An 18,795-nucleotide genomic window follows, 5' to 3' on the forward strand; every position below is an offset into this window, starting at 1 on the left:
TAATACTTTCGTTGTCTTCATACTCTCATAAACGTTGTGGTATTTCTCTGTCGAAATATTCTCTTGTTCTACTCATAAGTGTTTTCGTGATTTCACAGTTTTCTATGTTCATCCAGCCTCGTTTTTTTGTTAAGTTAATCTTCAAATTCTGTATATTACATCTCTCCTAAAAGTGTTTCAATTCCTACAAACTGCCAATTCTATAGACGCCGAATCTTCTCCAGCTGCTGATTACATTTTTCATCGATGCAAATTCTCTCCAAACTCGTTGCTACATATCTGAGATGCTACGCATTATTCAACTTCTAATCACAAATTGTTACCTCTGTTATTTTTTGATTCACTATTGTAGATCACGCCAAGGCTAAACTGTATGTATATGTGCACTTTAATTTCACGAGCTCATTTTTTACCAATATTCATGTTATTATTGTTCATGTGCAACATATTTTATGTAGTTACTTATAACAATTTGTTTTTATTGTATTTGACTCTATCATTTAATCTTGTAACCTGTTAATCGCCGAGATTAATTCTTATCTATTCATGAACCGAATTCATATTACTTCTTCTTATATTAATCTAAAGAAAATTACTCCTGATGAATTTATGTTTTTTGGACTTCTTTGTAATTTTATATTTTCAAGAAAACTTATTTTCTAAAATGAACTCTATTTATGTTCACTTATTTCAATTTGATTATTGTAATTAACTTTTTTATACTGGAATAGTATCGTGGCCTTTTTTTCTATACTAAACTAGAATTAAATGTTTTAATTATTTAATGCTAAGTTTGATGTTCATAATTCAGAAACGGCCAGTGCCCTTAATAAGATTTACTGTAGTTTATTTTTCTAAGTTAATGACATTTGTTCATTGCTAATTTTTCAATATTACAGCATATGTCAGTAATGCAATAGTTTTCCAGTCATACTATGTTTATTGATGTTATGTTTTTCTAAGTATATAATTGTAAATAAGGTGTTTTATGTTCTCTTGTTTTCAGGCTTTGTTAAATTGTAGATTTTCAAAATGTGTATTTGAAAAATGTATATTCATGTATTTTCTCATTTAATATCATTACTGATATGCTGATTTCAGCTGATATTTCTTATATAGAATTTAAGTTATGTTTATTTCATAATTTCTTTTAATTTTTTAAGGTTATGATTTATCATAAGTTCAGTTGTTTTCTTTCTAATTAAAGTCCAATTTCTTTTGGCAAATACAAGCTGTGTGTTCTTTTATTTTTGTTAACTTTACCCAATACTTTTAATAAAAAAATAAAAACGCATAATCAAACAAATTACCTCAACATATGGTAGCCAATTTGATTAGCTGAATTATGCACAGCTAACAAAGGTCAAACAGTACATATCCCAGACTTACAATTAACTGAAATAGAACATCACAGCTTATTTCACTTCATCCAGATAAAACCAAAACCTACTCTACATAATTTGATTAAAAAATTATAACACTGCATTTAATTGAAAATGTGCTCAGATAAGATAATAATTTCTACAAACTGACCAGGTATTCATGAATTGTCTCAACTGAAACAGGGCTGTTTCTCCATTGACGCTGATATACACGATCTGTATCCAATCCATACGTGTATGCTAAAGCAAGAGCTTCGCCATACTCTTCACTATCAATCTGTTTAAAAAAAAAAAGTAAAATTGAATTAACTACTTAGCCCTGATTATATTACTACACAATCATTAGAAAGTAGATAAATCTGTTATTTTGTTATTAATTTTTAGTTAACAGTGAGTTCTATTGTAGTTAACCAATAGCACACTATTCAACAGCATAAGTTGTGTAAACAATTTTTATACGTTATTCTTATAATATATAATGATTACTGAAATCAGCTTATTTTTTTTATAAATTAAATCTAACTCAACTAAGAACACTATCATGAAATTATTTCCATCTTTTTAAATTCAAGTGGTTCCAATATCTCAGTAGGTTGCTGAATTAGATATGATTACTGAGGTCTTGAAATTTTATATGCTAAGCATCCACTTCAAAAATAGTTTCTGAATACCTAAAATTCAAACATAATGGAAAATTTGAAGACAAGTTCAAGAACTATTTAAAATTATAAAATTTATAAATTTAAATAAAGTAAGATTGTGAATTAATAATTAATCAATAAATAGAATCTTAATTTCACATATACTCACCCTCCTTGTAAATAATTCTTCAGGAGTAGTGCTCTTAAGACCCAGTAAACGATATATTCTTTGAACAATCTTTGGACGTTTCTTTTTGGGACGAAATTGCTCTATATCAGTAAAAAAATAAACCATTAACTGAACTAGTTCTGCACCACGGCTTAATATTGACATTTCCTCTTCATCATTACTATCCTAAAACATCCCAAAAAAATTTGTCATAAAACATTTTTTTTACAATATTCATACAAATACTAATAACATATAAAAAAAATCATAGTAACATTTATTAATTAATTTATTTCATTAAGCCAATAAAAACAATAAGTGAAATAAACAAATGACAAAAGATTGAAAATTAAAGAAGATAGTTTGTGCTGGAGGCAAGAAAATCTTATAAATTCTTAGCCAGAGAAATCCCTCATATAGGAAAAACTAACTTGACTCCTGAAAACTTTAAAATCAAAATCATAATAAAAATACTATAAATCAAGTAATAAGTAAACAAAAAAAAGGAACTATAAGTTATGCAAACAACAGAGCAAGTAATCTACATTGAGACACTCTAGATAACTAAGCTAGCAGGAAATTAGTCTGCAAGACAAGTCAAATCAATGACAGAATGGACAGTTAAGAGTAATAATGTTAATAAGAAAAATTTTAAACAAAGCCAAATATAACACGTACAATTATTCTAGTAAAATAATTTAGAAGTCTCCAGAATAGCAAGTTCAGGTTTTTTTTTTAATTGGAACCTATAGACCCTAAGCTTGATAAGCGAGTTGTTAGAATTAAAAAGTATTTTATAAATTAATACTAAGGAAAAATTAATTATTAGCTCACTGAAATATCCTAGAACTATACTTAGAAATTGTCAAAGTATTCAAATAACATGCAAATTTTTTTTCTTACACACATTTTACTTAACTTTAAGAGAATATACAGTGAATAAAAATTAATTTTCAGAACCTACAAAACTGTACATTACAATTTTAGGTACAATAAAATTATATAAATACATTTCCATATAATATAAATTATCTCAATAATTACTCCTGTAATATGTACGAGTTATATATTTCAGAAAAATATTTGTTAAAAAATAATTACACTAAGTAAAAATTGACATGAAATAATTAAATAAAGCACGAAATGTATAATGTAAGCTTTTACAGACTCGATCAGAAATGGCTTAAAAAAAAACAAGATAATAAAGAAGATAAAAAGTTGCCATTAATTCATTGCTTATCAGTATCAACACACTATTTCAGACTATATGGCACTGGGTGACAAGCACAAAAAACAACAATTTATATCAAATTCTTAGCCGATGAGATTTATTATTATAACTTGCATAATAAGGTCACCAAATAGCTTTGATGGTACGTAACACCTTAAAATCTCATGGTAGTTTTAAAAAGGGCTATTTGGAGTGAGGCCCAATTTATTTTGAAGGAAGCTGGTCTTTGGCAATATCGGCTCAGTTGCAATCGGGGAGTTGCGGCTTGTCTGTTGGAATCGAACTGAGCTTCCCCTCAACAGCAGTTGGATCCCCACTACAGTGTGGCAGCAGTGACCACCACAGTCCCATTGAGGTTGTGAGAGCATCAAAACCAAAGGTTATGCTTATTGATAAGCCTGAGGGAGTTACTGTCTCATCCTTTAAGGGCGAGGTGATGAAAAATCTGGAGGCTACAAAGAAGGACTTATGAACTGTCAAGTGTGCGAGATAAGGCGAAGGGTGTAAGGATCATGGACAATGACATGATCAGTGACACACGCGCATTCACACACATGCATGTGCGCACACACAGTGAGATAGAGCATGGAATAAGAAGCAATGAGGCTATAAACAAATATCCAATCACTACTGTTGCAACGAAAACCATGTGGCCAAGGATAATAATATATGATGTCCTGCAGGACATTGGAGAAGAGTTTGTGGATGCGGTAAGAATACAAAGCAGGGAATTTTTCAGCAGACTTTGCTACTTTGTTCAAAGTGGTGTTTCATGCTGGACATAGAAACAGCAATGTTGTTCATTACATAGTTGAGTACGACAAGCTTTTACGTACAATATTTTTGGAAAAGGGTTGGTTGTTTATTGATTACAATCATGTAAAACAAAGAATTATTTAAATGTCAGCAGATGTTTCTGGTGTCTGGGATTAGGCCATGTGGCAAAATTGTGTAAATAAAAAGAGCTTTGTTCCCACTGTGGCATAGAAAGACATTATGGACATATTATGTTAAAGAGAGCCAAGTTAAAGAGGATGGGAGCCCTTCTGCCCTCCTACCTGTGCAAACTGTCTCCATACTGGAAAGCCAGCCAACCAAGATTGTAAATCAGAAGAAAGGTCTCATGCATTGCTTGTACGTGGGACCTTCTAAGTGGTAGGATCAATATTTAGGGCTATTACAGGGTTGATGTTATTGTAGTTTCCAGTTATAAAATTAGCCAGCCATTTTTCTTTTGTTAGGGTTTTTTGCTTTGATTGATTGTTCTGCTGTTTTTCTGTTTTTAATTATTGTGCCAGTTTTTGATTTGCATTTTTTTTTGTTAGGTTTGTTTTCCTTTATTTTTATGTATGTTGATTTATTTTATTAGTTTTAGGCTTTGATGTCTTTGGTTTTGCTTTTGTTTTTGTTATATATTCTCCAGATTGTTGTGATTTAATGTTAAATGTTAGTGTTAGCTTGATACTGTACTATGTGTTTAGATTTAGCATTTAATTTTGTTAAAGTTTAAACAAATCAGAGAAGCAGGAGTTGATCTTATGCGTTTTTGATAAGTTTGTTTTATTCTGGTTAGTAGGTTTGTTTCAGGTTTATTTTAGGTTTTTTTGTTTTATTGTGTTATTACTGGCTTAGTTTTTATTTCTGCGTTTTGTGTTTTGATTGTCTTAGTGTCTGACGTTTTTTTTTTGTTTAGATTAAATGTTATATTTATTGTTTGTTGTTGTTTGCTTGTTTTATGTTTTTGTGTTTAATAGGTTTTTGTTCTCAGATTAGTGTTTAGAGTTTGTGTGTTTCTTTAGCATTTGTTAATTTGTTTTATTTTTATTAGTTTTAGGTTTGTTTCAGGTGTATTTTACTGATTACCTTAAGCCTAGTTTTTCTGTGCTTAGGTTTTGGTTTGAGTTAGGTTTATTGCATTTTGTTGATGTTTTGTTTAGTTTACAATTTTATATTTGTTGTTTATTGTTTGTTTTATGTTTTCAGTTTTTGAAATAGAACCCGTTTTGCATGTTGGGCTCACCCTCACTTGGTTAGAATAGTAGGTCAGCTCAATCGGATGATCCTATTATTTTACTTTGAACCTCTGGAACCAACGTTAGGTATTGCTTTAGAGGATAAGATAAACAATTTGTAGCATTAAGATTAATTTGTAGCATTAGGATAAGATAAGCAATTTGTAACATACAGATGAAAATACCATGCCTGACCGGGATTCGAACCCTACTTAGGACCTATTAAGATCACTGTTGCTTGGATTTGCGTTTAGGTGTGGTACACTGATGGGAATGTCGCTTTTGGCATTCACATTGGTGGCATCTTGACAGCGGCCAGACTGGAATATGTCTTGAGGATTCTCAAGATGACCTTGATACAGCTCCTAAGGGCTTGTACAGAGGGGTGGCATGACAGCCGGATCCATCATATGGTGGGTGTCTTCCCTCTGGGGTCAAGCCTGGACCCTTATTTGTTTCCCTGCTATGACTTCTTTACCGGGCAGTCTATGTGGAAATAGCACTTCAGGCACTGATGACACAATGGAGACAAGCTGCTTCTACGTCAAGTTGCCTTGTCACCTATCTGTTCTAGCCATGGAAGTAACTGGTTGAAGCTCACTTATTCAATCTAGCGAGCTCTACCCAGAACTACCACGACTTTCATGAGTAATTCATTGTAGCTTCGATCTCCTACTCATCCGCTTCAACAGTGTTGGCCCGATGCAGCAGGTTGTCAATATCATAGATGGTTGCCATTCACAGCAACAGTTGAATCTAGGATCTATTCAAGCAGTTTTGGTAGGAAGGCACTTTACTACCTGGAGCTAGTCAGTGAATGAGTTGAATAGAAAAGGAAAGAAATTTGTGGCAGAATGTTCTTAGAGAGTTGAACTAGGTTTTTGGGCCATGTATTACGATAACCTGGTTTAGTTAAGCATAAAGAGAAAGTAAAAATTGTATATCAAGAAAAAGATTGAAACATATAATTATGTTTCAAACATAACAGATAATTAATGAGAAATGCAGATGATTGGCTTACAATAAAAAAAAAATATAAAAAACATTACAGTTTAACACAATTAAATAGAAAATATAGAAAAATAATTGAATAAATCTGATCCAACTAGTAACTATGCTTTCCGAAAACTACAATTAAAACTTTATAAACTGCAACTGTACCACATAAGGAACATTAATAGGTACAAGTCAAAAAGTCGAGAGCTGTAACTCTCAACTTTTCAGCTGATTTGGAAAGTCGAGAGTTACAGCATTCCAGTCCTAGTAAAGCCAGTTATTTTTACACGGATTTGAATACTAGATCGTGGATACCGGTGTTCTTTGGTGGTTGGGTTTCAATTAACCACACATCTCAGGAATGGTCGAACTGAGAATGTACAAGACTACACTCATTTACACTCATACATATCATCCTCTGAAGAATTATCTAAACGGTAGTTACCGGAGGCTAAACAGGAAAAAGAGAGCAATCAAAAACTAAACTTCAGAACAGAAAAATATAAATATCACAGCAAACATGTTAACAGAATGTAATGCCACACACATATACAGATATAAATAAATACAGTTTAAATTCTAAAATAAACCATGCACTTGGTGTAATATTTGTTTAAATTTACTTAAATATTATCCCTTTTTTTCACACGACAGTGGATTTTAAAATTTAATTTGTTTTGAAAATTAATATTACTGAAACAGTAGCGTAACAAACATTAAACTATGTGCATGGTTTATTTTAGAATTTTTAATTTTTAACATTTTAATATTTTTAATGTGCAGTTTAATTAATTCAATCATGACTGAGGATGCGGGATCCTATAAGTACCTGAATAAGAAAAAAAGTACTTTTAAACATAGATCAGAAAATGGTTCGTTTGCGAGTTTTCAGCTCGCAAAACATTTAATCCTGGCCTTCTGTTCCATCGGTGAAATTAAACCATACTAAAATTCTTGGAATATAAATTGAGGAGTAAATTTGGTGCTTCTGTATGGTTTCTCATCTAAGAAATTGAATAAAAGTGAACACAGACCTCTATCTCACATAGGTTTTAAGAAAACACACTTTTTTAGATTTGGAATAAAATAACTTGTTAATTTACCAGTAAACAAGCAAAAGTTTCTAGTTAACTTTGTAGATAATTTAATTCTGAGAAAATTGATGTAAACAACATCTATTAAAATTAAACAAATTTGAGAAGTTCAACTTTAATTAGAAACAAAACACACAGACAAGATTGAAAAAGTGATAAGATTTCAAACAAAACAATTTTCATCAATGTTTGAATATCATAATGTAAATGAAAACAAATAGAAAACTTATCAATAACAGAAAGAATAAAAAATAGATTTAAAAAAATAAAAATCACATACTTTCTGGTTTTTTTCTAGAAATTATTAAACATCAAAATGGTTATATATAAAATTACACACATTTCTTCAAGGCAGTTGCTCAATGTAGCTGCCATTGAGCAACCATTATTCAATACATAGCCAGTTTGGTGAACCCATGCTAGCAAGGCACGTCTATAGCATCATTATTATTCCTATTAGCACCTCCAGCTTCAATTATGTATTGTCTCCATTCTTCTTGTGTGCAAATATGAGCAGAATAAACTAACAACTTCATCCAACCCCAAAGAAAAAAGTCTGGTGGTGTGAGATTGGGAGATCGAGGTGCCCATTTTACTGGTCCATTTTGACCAATCCATTGCTTACTAAATGTAGTATTTGAAGGATTCATCACATCATGACAATAGTGAGCATGTGTGCAATTTTTGAAAAACCAAATCTGTACTCTATCTGCAACTGTAATATCTTCCAAGAGCCATCTTATTTGTTTGCAAAAAATGCAAGTACCGCTCTCCACCGAGCCTTGGTGGTAAGAAAAAAGGGCCTATGAAATTATTAGCAACAAGTTAAACAAAAAAGTATGAAGGAAATGACTTGTAACAGTCTCATGGGGATTTTCTTCTGCTTAAGTATCAGTGTTTCAATAATTTACAATGCCATTTCTTGTAAAACAGGATTCATCAGTAATTAGAATATTAATTAGAAAATTGGGTTGAAGTTCACATTTCCCAATTAACCTTTTAACAGAATTTCATCTGTTTATTAAAATCAGATGGTAATAACTCTAGTACACTAGTATGGAATGGATATAATTGTTGCTCCTATAACATTTGTCATAAACTTGATTACGAAATATGAAAGCGACGTGACAACCTTCTGGTGCTTGAGGTGAGATACTTATACCACACTGATATTGCTTCTTCAGTGTTGGCATTTCTCACAAAATGTTTACAACTACCATCAAATCATTGAGGTTTAAGCAAACCTGCTTCTCAAACTCGCCTTTCCAAAGCCTCAAATGTTTTACGATCTGATACTCTTCAATCAGATAATTTTCCCGGTATTCACACACAGCAGCCAATCAATTTTTAATTACTTTACTATAAATTAACAACATGTTCGTCAACTGTCCAAATGAAAACAAATCTGTGATATCACCCATTGTGTATGACTGATCAAACAATAATAGTACAAACACCGCCCAAATGAATATTCAAATGCTAGACACTGAACTTAATTGTTGATCAGCTGTTATCGCCATCCTATGAAAAAATTCAAATTTAATTTAATTCTTTCAAATTTAATTTTTATAAGTTTTAGCATTTTATATGCAAATTTTTCTGTTTATAATCGCATCATAACTTTTCCAATCCAGGTTTTGTGTTTTGTTTCTAATTAATATTGAACTTCTCAAATTTGGTTTAATTTAAATAAACATTATTTACATATATTTTTTCAGAGTTAAAGTCTCTAAAAATAGAAATTTTTATTTATTTATTGGTAAATTAAAAAGTTATTTTACTTCAAACCTAAAAAAAGTGTACTTTCCAACAAACCATGTTTTACCCCTTTTTTCTTAAAACCTACGTGAGAGAGGTCTGTGACCACTTTTATTCAATTTCTTAGATTAAAAATCATAAGGAAGCACCAAATTTACCCCTCTAGTTGTACAAGAATTTTAGTACATTTTAATTTCACAGAGAGAGCAAAAAGCAGACTAAATGTTTTGCAAGCCGAAACTCGCAAACTAACAGTTTTCTGACCTATACTTATATGAATATTTTTTTTTTTCATTTTTGGCTATAGAATCATCTCCCAAACATTGCCAAGCAATTTGAAATCATCCTGCATATATATATATATATGTATACATATATATATATATATATGTATACATATATATTAATCTATTTAGATTAAATTTTTTATAGTCCATTTTTTTTTCCTCTGCATATTAAATAACTCTATATGTAATATAATTTTTTTTCAGACTTCGCAAAGTACAGAATCAGAGAACACTCTTACCTTTACTTTTTTATGTTTAAAAAATAAGTATTGCAATAACTATTCCAATATATATATAATAAATAGTTATTGCAATAATTTTTCATTCTCTTGACTGAACAAATATTTGTTCTGAATTTTAAAATGTTTTTAAATTTTATTAATAAACATTTTTTTATAAAAAAAGTAAAAAGCTAAAATTTAATGTGTAAATATAAAGAAATGAAGAATTATGAAAAAATATCACTGAAGATGGGCTTACACCCGAAAACGTTTTGAACATAAAAAAGTAAAGGGAAGAGTGTTCTCTGATTCTGTACTTTGAGGAGGCTGAAAAGATGTTTATATATATATATACAACATTTATAATATTTAAAGAACCTGGTCATTCTGTGAGATTTGTTGTGAGAGAAGTGGTTGATTTTCTTCTAATTCTTGCTGCTGTGAAGCATATTGTGGTTTTCTTTTACTTGAAAGTAACTGCGTATCACATTCTAATGCAAGAAACCCACGATCAGTACAAACAGTGGATAATGCTGGCTCACCACAAAGAAATTCTGGATTATCACCAAGCAGATTATGTAGTTCATTTAATTCACACACACTGACTGCACCGTTTTTACGTGCTATGATTAGTTTCTGAAAAAATATAAAGTAAAGAATAAAAGGTATTTAATGTAAAGAACAAGAAATACAGATGGTTAAACAACCCACGAGCAAAGAAGAATACAAAATAACATTTAAATTTTACCACTTCTTTCCTACGACTGGGGATTAACAATTTTGAAATTCTGTAATTTTATAAACACAAAATATTTTATAACTTCAAAATTTTTTAAGTGTCCTGACTACTTTCAGAGATTTGTGATTACGTTTTTATCCTGGCATCAGCTGGATGTTTCTGGTTTTTTTTTTCTTTTTAAAGTGTCTAAAAAGTCAGACACTTTTTAGAAATGTGGTTGAAAGAGTATTAGACTTAAATTGTATTTGTTCTTTTGGTTCTTTCTAAAAAGAAATCTCATGTTAAGAAATTTGAAAATTATATAACATATTAATACTTAACAATATAATACATAATTTTCAATTATTTTCTAAATGAATGTCTAGGTTCAAAAAATAACCTACAGAAACATCAGCTGAAGCCAAAATGAGAACAGTTAGCAACCTACACTGAAGATGATTTTTTTGAAGTAAGTTTGTTTATAACTTCAAAAGCTTTAATTTTCAACAGCCTTCTTCATTAATTGTCATACAATGGCTGAAGGTACCAAAATGATATATACAAATACTCGATTTGAGTAATATCTTACCTCATAATGAAAATACTGCAGAAAAAAAATTATCTCCTAATGATAAAGTATTACTATAATAATAATAATATGTAATTCAAAAGAAACAAAATTAATAGAACACAAAAAATCGTAAAGGAAAATGTAAACATTTTAAAACTTAAAAGAAAGTTGTCAACATTCATTGACAAAATTTATTGTCAACATTCATGATAAAAGAACCTTAAAAAAAACACAAGTAGGTGAACTTTATTAGAGGCTAACAAAATATTTTATTTTTTGTCTTCAGTCATTTTACTGCTTTGATGCAGCTATCTAAGATTCCCTATCTAGTGCTAGCCGTTTCATTTCGGTATACCCCCTACACCTACATCTCTAACAATTTGTTTTACATATTCCAAATATTGCCTGCCTACACAATTTTTTTTCCTTCTATCTGACCCTATAATATTAAAGCGACTATTCCAGGATGACTTAATATGTGGCCTATAAATCTGTCTCTTCTTTTAACTATATTTTTCCAAATGCTTCTTTCTTCATCTATTTGCCGCAATACCTCCTCATTTGTCACTTTATCCACCCATCTGATTTTTAACATTCTCCTATAGCACCACATTTCAAAAGCTTCTAACCTTTTCTTCTCAGATACTCCGATTGTCCAAGTTTCACTTCCATATAAAGCGACGCTTCAAACATATACTTTCAAAAATCTTTTCCTGACATATAAATTAATTTTTGATGTAAACAAATTATATTTCTAACTGAAAGCTCATTTTGCCTTCGCTACGGCATTTTATATCGCTCCTGCTTTGTCCATCTTTAGTAATTCTACTTCCCAAATAACAAAATTCTTCTACCTCCATAATCTTTTCTCTTCCTATTTTCACATTCAGTGGTCCATCTTCATTATTTCTACTACATTTCATTACTCTCGTTTTGTTCTTGTTTATTTTCGTGCGGTAGTTCTTGCGTAGGACTTCATCTATGCCGTTCATTGTTTCTTCTAAATCCTTTTTACTCTCGGCTAGAATTACTATATCATCAGCAAATGTAGCATCTTTATCTTTTCACCTTGTATTGTTACTCCGATTCTAAATTGTTCTTTAACATCATTAACTGCTAGTTCCATGTAAAGATTAAAACCTAACAGGGATAGGGAACATCCTTGTCAGACTCCCTTTCTTATTATGACTTCTTTCTTATGTTCTTCAATTAAAGCTATTGCTGTTTGGTTCCTGTAAATGTTATCAATCCTTCTATCTCTGTATCTGACCATAATTTTTTAAAAATGCTGAACATTTTATTCCAGTCTATGTTATCGAATGCCTTTTCTAGGTCTATAAATGCCAAGTATGTTGGTTTATTTTTCTTTAATCTTCCTTCTACTATTAATCTGATGCCTAAAATTGCTTCCCTTGTCCCTATAATTTTTCTGAAACCAAATTTATCTTCTCCTAACACTTCTTCCACTCTCCTCTCAATTATTCTGTACAGAATTCTAGTTAAGATTTGATGCATGGCTAGTTAAGCTAATTGTTTGTATTCTTTACATTTATCTGCTCCTGCTTTCTTTAGTATCATGACTATAACACTCTTTTTGAAATCTGACGGAACTTCCCCTTTTTTATAAATATTACACACCAGTTTGTTTAATCTATCAATCGCTTCCTCACCTGCACTGCACAGTAATTCTACAGGTATTCCATCTATTCCAGGTACCTTTCTGCCATTCAAATCTTTTAATGCTCTCTTAAATTCAGATCTCAGTATTGTTTCTCCCCCTTTCATCCTCTTTGACTTCCTCTTCTTCCTCTATAACACCATTTTCTAATTCATTTCCTCTGTATAACTCTTCAATATATTACACCCACCTATCGACTTTGCCTTTTGTATTATAAATCGGTGTACCATCTTTGTTTAACACATTATTAGATTTTAATTTATGTACCCCAAAATTTTCCTTAACTTTCCTGTATGCTCCATCTACTTTACCAATGTTCATTTCTCTTTCCACTTCTGAACACTTTTCTTTAATCCACTCTTTTTTCACTAGTTTGCACTTCCTGTTTATAGTATTTCTTAATTGTCTATAGTTCCTTTTACTTTCTTCATCACTAGCATTCTTATATTTTCTACATTCATCTATCAGCTGCAATATATCATCTGAAATCCAAGGTTTTCTATCAGTTCTATTTGTTCCGCTTAAGTTCGCTATTGCTGATTTAAGAATTTCCTTTTTAACATTCTCCCATTCTTCTTCTACATTTTCTACTTTATCTTTTTTTACCAGATTTCTTGCAATGTCCTCCTCAAAAATCTTCTTTACCTCCTCTTCATCAAGCTTCTCAAAATTCACCGATTCATTGACACCTTTTCTTCAGGTTTTTAAACCCCAATCTACATTTCATTACCACTAAATTATAGTCGCTATCAATATCTCCTTCAGGGTAAGTTTTGTAGTCGACGAGTTGATTTCTAAATCTTTGCTTAACCATGATATAATCTATCTGATACCTTGCAGTATCTCCTGGCTTTTTCTAAGTGTATATTCTTCTATTATGATTTTTAAACTGGGTGTTGGCAATTACTAAATTATACTTCATGCAAAACTCTATAAGTCGGTCCCTTTCATCCCTTTTGCCCAGCCTGTATTCACCCACTATATTTCCGTCCTTGCTTTTTCCAATGCTTGCATTCCAATCTCCAACTACTATTAAATTTTCATCTCCTTTTATGTGTTTAATTGCTTCGTCAATTTCTTCGTATACACACTCTACCTCATCATCATCATGGGTGCTTGTAGGCATATAGACGTTAATAATCATTGTTGGTTTAGGTTTTGATTTTATCCTTATTACAATGATTCTATCGCTATGCATTTTGAAATACTCTACTCTCTTCCCTATCTTCTTATTCATTATGAAACCTACTCCTGCCTCCCCATTATTTGAAGCTGAGTTAATTATTCTAAAATCACCTAACCAAAAGTCATTTCTTCTTCCCACCAAACCTCACTAATTCCTACTACACCTACATTTATCCTATCCATTTCCCTCTTTAAATTTTCTAACTTACCAACCTTTTTTAAACTTCTAACATTCCATTCTCCAACTCGCAGAATGTAATTTTTTAATTTTCTGGTGACTCCTTCCTTAGTAGTCCCCACCCGGAGGAACGGAGGACTAGTTTACCTCCAGAATATTTTACCAAAGAAGGCGCCTCCATCATTGCTATATGAAAATGCAGAGAGCTACATTTTCTTAGAAAAAAAAAGCAGCTGTAGTTTTCCATTGCTTTCAGCTGAGTAGTACTCAGAGGACTGAGTGATATGGCCATTTAAGTCGTCCTTTCTTTTTCTTTCTTTCTTTTTTCCTGTTTAGCTTCCAGTAACTACCATTTAGATAATTCTTCAGAGGATGAATGAGGATGATATGTATGAGTTTAAATGAAGTGTAGTCTTGTACATTGTCAGTTCGACCATTCCTGAGATGTGTGGTTAATTGAAACCCAACCACCAAAGAACACCGGTATCCACAATCTAGTATTCAAATCCGTGTAAAAATAACTGGCTTTACTATGACTTGAACGCTGTAACTCTCGACTTCCAAATCAGCTGATCTGGGAGGACACGTTAACCACTAGACCAACCCGGTTGGTTCATTTAAGTCGTCCTGACCTACGCCTTTAACAACTACTGAAAGAGCTGCTGCCCTCTTTCAGGAATCATTCCTTAGTCTGACTCTCTACAGATACCTCTCTGATATGGTTGCACCTTTGGTCCAGCTACTCTGTATCACTGAGCACTCAAGCTCCCTCACCAATGGCAAGGTCTGATGATTCATAGAGGGAGTAACAAAATATATAAAAATTTAAAAACTATATTTTAAGGGTACACTAAAATTTTTAACATAGCATAAAATGACAATGCCATTACCATTCCAGATTTTATATTAATTTTAATAAAACAAAACTAATCAAAAGAAAAAAAATAACACTTACCTCATCAGGCCACCAGCTTAAATCTATTGGGTATGCATCTTCTAAATTAGGATCTTTATAATATTTTTTATCAGAAGGATTATGAGCTCTACTATCAGCTTGTTCTTCCATACTCCACATCTTATAAAGCCTGCAAGTCAAATATCAGTTTTAGTTAGAGGTAAGATTAAATTATCCACAATGAAAACCACATTCTTAACAATTTAAAAAGCAATTTTATTTTAAATTTTATCCTTAAATACCTAAAGTAAAATGTATAATGTTATCTTGGTGATAATGTTAGACAATCAAAAATCTAAGAAATTAATGAATATGTTTTTCATGAATTCTGACTACAGTAAAATAACTAAATTTTTATGAAATACAAAGGAACTTCTATGCTTATAAGAATTTGCAATTTCCCAAGTATTGGTATAATGAAAAATGCTAATAGATAACAATACATTAAAACATAACTTTATGAGTAACATTGCATAATTATTAATAAAAAGAAACAAAATCATGAATAATAGTTGTATGGTACATTACCTTTCAACATACATGGATCTGAAAAACCTGAAGCTGAATGACTGAACTTAAGTTATAAAAGCTGTCATGAATTACGTAATAATTTAACTACACTTTTACATCATTTATATTATTCAGATTTTTTCAATTTATTTCAATTAAAACAAAGTGTATAATTATAATTAAAATTTTAGTAATTTTTTAAAAGACATAAGTATAATTATTTATATTCAATAAATTTATAATTTCATATATTCATAAAAGTACTTACTTCAATCCCGGTACTGTCCAAACAGAAATAGTGCCACAAGTATGAAGACATGCCAAATAATTTCCTTTTTGTGAAACTTGCATTCCAAATATTACACTCTGTAAATATGTTATTAAGATAAATTTATATTATACAGAACAAGTTAAATGAAATATATATTAACTAATATAAAAAAATAATTTCTTCTTAAGGTTACCCATTTATTCTTATGTACGAGGGCTATTCAGAAAGTAAGGAACGTTCCCACCTGACGCCACCAGGTGCACGCCAATCACATATATATTGGTGTGCTCGTCCTCGGCACCTCAGTCAGCATCCAGCTATGACAACGGGAACATCTCCGCACTGCCCGTTTTTTTATATACAAATTTGAAATGTGTACTGCAATAAAAAATCCAGCCAGTTGTGAGGTGCGGTCTGTGATTCGTTTTTTGTTGGTAAAAAACTTAAAACCAATAGAAATTCATCGGGAACTGTGTGAAGTGTACGGGAACAACATAATGAGTGAAAGTTCTGTCAGGAAGTGGTGCATTCAGTTTAAAAATGGCCGAACAAACGTTCACAATAAAGAGAAGAGTAAATGTCCGAGCATTGTGACTGACGATCTGGTCTCCAAAGTTGACGAAAAGATTCGTGAAAACCGCCATTTCACAATAACTGAGCTTTCTCTACGTTTCCCACAAGTTTCATGGACTTTATTGTTTGAAATTGTTTCATAGAAGCTTCTACCACAAATTTTGTGCAAGATGGGTGCGTCACTGAGTGGTTGAGATCACAGGCGGCAGAATTCTATGACACAGGAATTTCAAAGCTTGTCCACCGCTATGATAAGTGCCTGAATTTGTATGGTGATTATGTTGAAAAGTAGTATTTTTGTCCCTCTTTCACATGTATATAATAAAACGTTTTTCTTGTACTTGGTTTTTTTTAAATTCCAAAACGTTCCTTACTTTCTGAATAGCCCTCGTATGAACAATTTTATCTTAAAGAAAGTAAAAGATGTCCAATAATTTATAAATTCAATTTAATTATTGTTAAAACACACATTTCTCTTCCCTTGTAGATTTCATTAAAGATAATGCACAAACATACTCTTTAATTCAAATTCAATCTTACTTAATTCAAATTAAACAACACATTTAAAAACAATGCTTTAGATAGCATTAATACTTATTAATTGGATCAATGTATTACAGAATGGATTCAGCTTATTAATAGTAATAAAATTTGAATAAGACTTAATTTAGTTTATGCATAGGATTTGTAATTGGGTAAAGAAAAGCAGTTTGATAATCTGCAGGTCAAAAATTGATCTACAACATGTACTTGATATTTTCCTAAATCTTAAATTTTCATTATTTTTCTAATTAACAAATAAGTATTTTTTTCAGATAATTTTTTATAAAATAAATAAATGATATCTTGATAATGAAAACTAAACAGAGTTTCTAAAACAAAAGTACTAAAAAATTAAGTACTAAAAAAAGTACGCAAATCGCCTATTTACTGTCAGAGAATTTGTAGAAGAGATTATCATCTCAAGTGGATTATGCTGTGACATTTTGACTAAAAAACTGAACATGCATCGAGTTGCAGCAAAGTTTGTTCCTTGCTTGCACCAAACAGCAGAAAGAACATCAAGTGGAAGTTTCTCCGCAACTTCTTGAACAAGCTGATAATGATGAAACATTCATGCAAAGGATCATAACGGGAGACAAAAGCTGGGTTTACGGCTACAACATCAAGACAAAGGTTTAACATCACAATGTATTAGCAAAGGATCTCCCCGCTTTAAAAAGGCATGTCAATCTCAATCCAATGTCAAAGTGATGCTCTCTGTTTTTATTAAATTTTAATGGAATTGTGCATTTTAAATTCTTGCCTCAAGGTGAAACAGTAAACCAAGCAAACTATAAATTTTATGTAACGGTTACATGAAAAAATCTGCAAAAAGAGAAAAGATTTGTGGTAAGACAACTTCAACAGTTTCTTCACCATGACAATACACCCGCATACTCACCTTTCTCAATTCGTCAGTTTTGTACCAAAAATAAGATGACTGTGCTCCCTCAGCCTCCCTACTCACCAGACCTGGCTCCTTGCAATTTTTTCTTATTTCCAAAATTAAAATCAATGAAAGAACAGAATTTTGAGAATACTGATGACATTAAAGCAAATTCATCATGGGCCTTAAAGTGGAAACACTGCTGGGAAAAGTATGTGAATAGTAGAGGAGAGTACTTACTTTGAAGGTAACAAGATTAAAAAAATAGAGTTCAGTTATTTTCAAACAGACCTCGTATACAGACAATTTAAAAATAAGCAACAACAAACGAGATATGACCAAAAAGTAATCGACCTTGCATCACAAAAATTAAGCATAACCTAAAACTTAATTTAACCTTAACTTAAGGTTAAATTATGATTGCTTATCCCAGCAATTTTTCCATTGCTGAAAGTACTTCTGAAAGTCATTTTTAGTGAGCACCATAAGTTCTCTTGTTGCATTTCATTTGATATCTTCTCTGTCTGCAAAACTCTTTCCTTTAAGCAAAATTTTAAGCTTAGAAAAGAGCCAAAAAATGCAGGAAGCCATGTTTGGTGAGTAAGGAGCCTGCTGAAGTTGTTCATAATCTCCTGTTTTCCCAAGAACTTCTGGATAGTTATGATGCGTGGGCTGATGCATTGTTATGATGAATTTTCCAATTGTCATTTATCCAAAGTTCACGTCTCTTGCACCCAACAGCATCTCTTAGTTGACAAAGAAGTTGGAAGTTGGAATTTTCCAAAGAAATGATGTGTCTTTGTGTCAGGGTCGTACAATCCATATTTCATCTAGTCTTTTTCATAAAAACGGCATCGCTATTAGAATATTCCAGCAAGTCTTTTATAACTTAAAGTCAGTTTCTGTATTTTTGCAGGTAAAGGTCTAACAGAGCAC

At 31.3% G+C, this 18,795-nt stretch overlaps 1 protein-coding gene across 2 annotated transcripts in view; it reads right to left on the reverse strand.

Annotated features, from left to right (window-relative positions):
• LOC142321416 (NBAS subunit of NRZ tethering complex-like) overlaps positions 1 to 18,795 on the reverse strand; it is a 147,783-nt gene that overhangs the window by 95,787 nt on the left and 33,201 nt on the right. For both annotated transcript variants that reach the window (XM_075359486.1, XM_075359484.1), the window contains exons 8-12: positions 15,855 to 15,952; positions 15,077 to 15,206; positions 10,170 to 10,427; positions 2,193 to 2,378; positions 1,534 to 1,659 (exon numbers count right to left, since the gene is read on the reverse strand). In XM_075359486.1, coding sequence (XP_075215601.1) covers positions 1,534 to 1,659; positions 2,193 to 2,378; positions 10,170 to 10,427; positions 15,077 to 15,206; positions 15,855 to 15,952 — 798 coding nt within the window. The remainder of the gene's footprint in view (positions 1 to 1,533; positions 1,660 to 2,192; positions 2,379 to 10,169; positions 10,428 to 15,076; positions 15,207 to 15,854; positions 15,953 to 18,795) is intronic.

This window comes from Lycorma delicatula, chromosome 3 (assembly GCF_047948215.1).
Source record: "Lycorma delicatula isolate Av1 chromosome 3, ASM4794821v1, whole genome shotgun sequence".
NCBI lineage: Eukaryota > Metazoa > Arthropoda > Insecta > Hemiptera > Fulgoridae > Lycorma > Lycorma delicatula.